We start from the raw sequence: 1,713 nt of genomic DNA on the forward strand, positions 1-1,713 counted from the left end.
GAAATAAGACAATGCAATTGTGATTTCTTATTTTAAGTGTAAATTGTCTTGTTCCATTGGCAAAGTGTCTCTTTTACCTCCTCAATCCAAGAACAAATGCACTTATTTTAAGAAAAATGGCTCATCTAGATTTCAATTTTTTCCGGTGTAATATTTTTCACTATTTGGGGTGAAACAGCCGCAGCGTTCAGCCTTACCTCCCCAATCATCCCGTTCCAAATCCCGTGCACCAGTTTGCCGTGTTTTCCGTTGGTGACCAGATAGAGGTCAAAGGAGAACTTAATGGTTTTGGACAACTTCTTCAGGATGTCTATGCAGAAGCCTTTGCAGCACAGTTTGGTGTAGGACTCCGAGTGGACAGTGCTGTTAGAAAAGAGAGATAAAAATAACTGTCACACATAGAATATGCTTTTTTTGATCAAAGGCGATATCTGTGGCTATATTTAGCTGCAGGCATCAAAGCCGTTGTTCTACTTGCTCCGCTGGGTGAGAGCTAAATACTCCCAGGCTCTCATGCTGTCATCGTTAGCAGCAGCGCAGTGAAGGACAGGATCTCCGAGGTTCATTAGCTAAAATCGATGCCGGTTAAAAGGTGTGTTTCAAAGCCAAGCCAAAAAGCAGAAGAGACGCACAAATAGACTTTCACACAGTCCCACAGAGGCCTTGGTGACAGGCTGAGCGACTCCCATGGCCTCCAATCAACATCTATTAGGGTCTGTTGTTTTTCCCGCTTCCTCTGTGTAACCTTGCTTCTTATCAGGAAGGAAAAGAAGACAGCAACGTGTTTGGGTAAAAAAAATTAAATAAATAAAAAGGTAATCAAGTGTAGAGAGAAAATAAATATATTTTTTAAAAGTAGACAGAAAATTAGGTCACAGCATGAAACGGCTGCTGAAATCGGAGGCGCTGTGTGTGTTTCAGCATGTCGAAGAGAGAAAGTAAAATGCTGCGAAATTATGGTATAAATTAGCAAAACATAAACATTAAAATGTTAAATGAGTAATTAGTGTTATAGTTAATTGTTTTTCCAAATGATTAAATGTTAAAAAAAAAAAGAAATAAATACACTGCAAAAATTTTTTATCTAAATAAGTCATTTTTTCTTGGAATTGAGGAGGTAAGTGAGACACTTTGCCAATGGAACAAGACAATTTACACTTAAAATAAGAAAAAACAATTGCTTTGTCTTATTTCAAGTGCATTTTATCTAGATGCCTTATTTTAAGAGTAAAAATACTAATTCCATTGGCAAATCATCTTATTTAACTGCTCAAATTAATGGTAAATACCCTTAATTTAAGACATTTTTACTCATTTTGAGATCATTTTTGCAGTGTAATAAGAGAAAATATCTTCAGAGGTTTTGCTTCCTTGATGGGACAAACTTGCGTTAATTAACTGCTGCAGGAGCCGGCCACCTGTCGCCATTTAACACACTCTGCCATCACAAACAGCCGGAAACTGGGCCGTCAACACACACACATGTTCACACGCTGATCGTTTTCAACACTGCAAAAAATCTAAATCTAGATAAGTCATTTTTTCTTAAAATAAGTGCATTTGTTCTTGAATTGAGGAGATAAAAGATACATTTTGCCAATGGAACAAGACAATTTATATTTAAAATAAGAAAAAACAATTACATTCTCTCATTTCAAGTGAATATTATCTAATTATCTTATTTTAGGAGTCAAAATTCTCATTCCATTGGCA

The 1,713-nt window shown here is 36.3% G+C and overlaps 1 protein-coding gene across 1 annotated transcript in view; it reads right to left on the reverse strand.

Annotated features, from left to right (window-relative positions):
* LOC107099399 (glutamate receptor ionotropic, NMDA 2C-like) overlaps positions 1-1,713 on the reverse strand; it is a gene marked incomplete at its 5' end in the record, with an annotated part of 71,695 nt that overhangs the window by 31,072 nt on the left and 38,910 nt on the right. The window contains one exon of the mRNA XM_015397495.1: positions 198-363. Coding sequence (XP_015252981.1) covers positions 198-363 — 166 coding nt within the window. The remainder of the gene's footprint in view (positions 1-197; positions 364-1,713) is intronic.

This window comes from Cyprinodon variegatus, unplaced genomic scaffold (assembly GCF_000732505.1).
Source record: "Cyprinodon variegatus isolate N-32 unplaced genomic scaffold, C_variegatus-1.0 Scaffold867, whole genome shotgun sequence".
In the NCBI taxonomy this organism is placed as follows: Eukaryota; Metazoa; Chordata; class Actinopteri; order Cyprinodontiformes; family Cyprinodontidae; genus Cyprinodon; species Cyprinodon variegatus.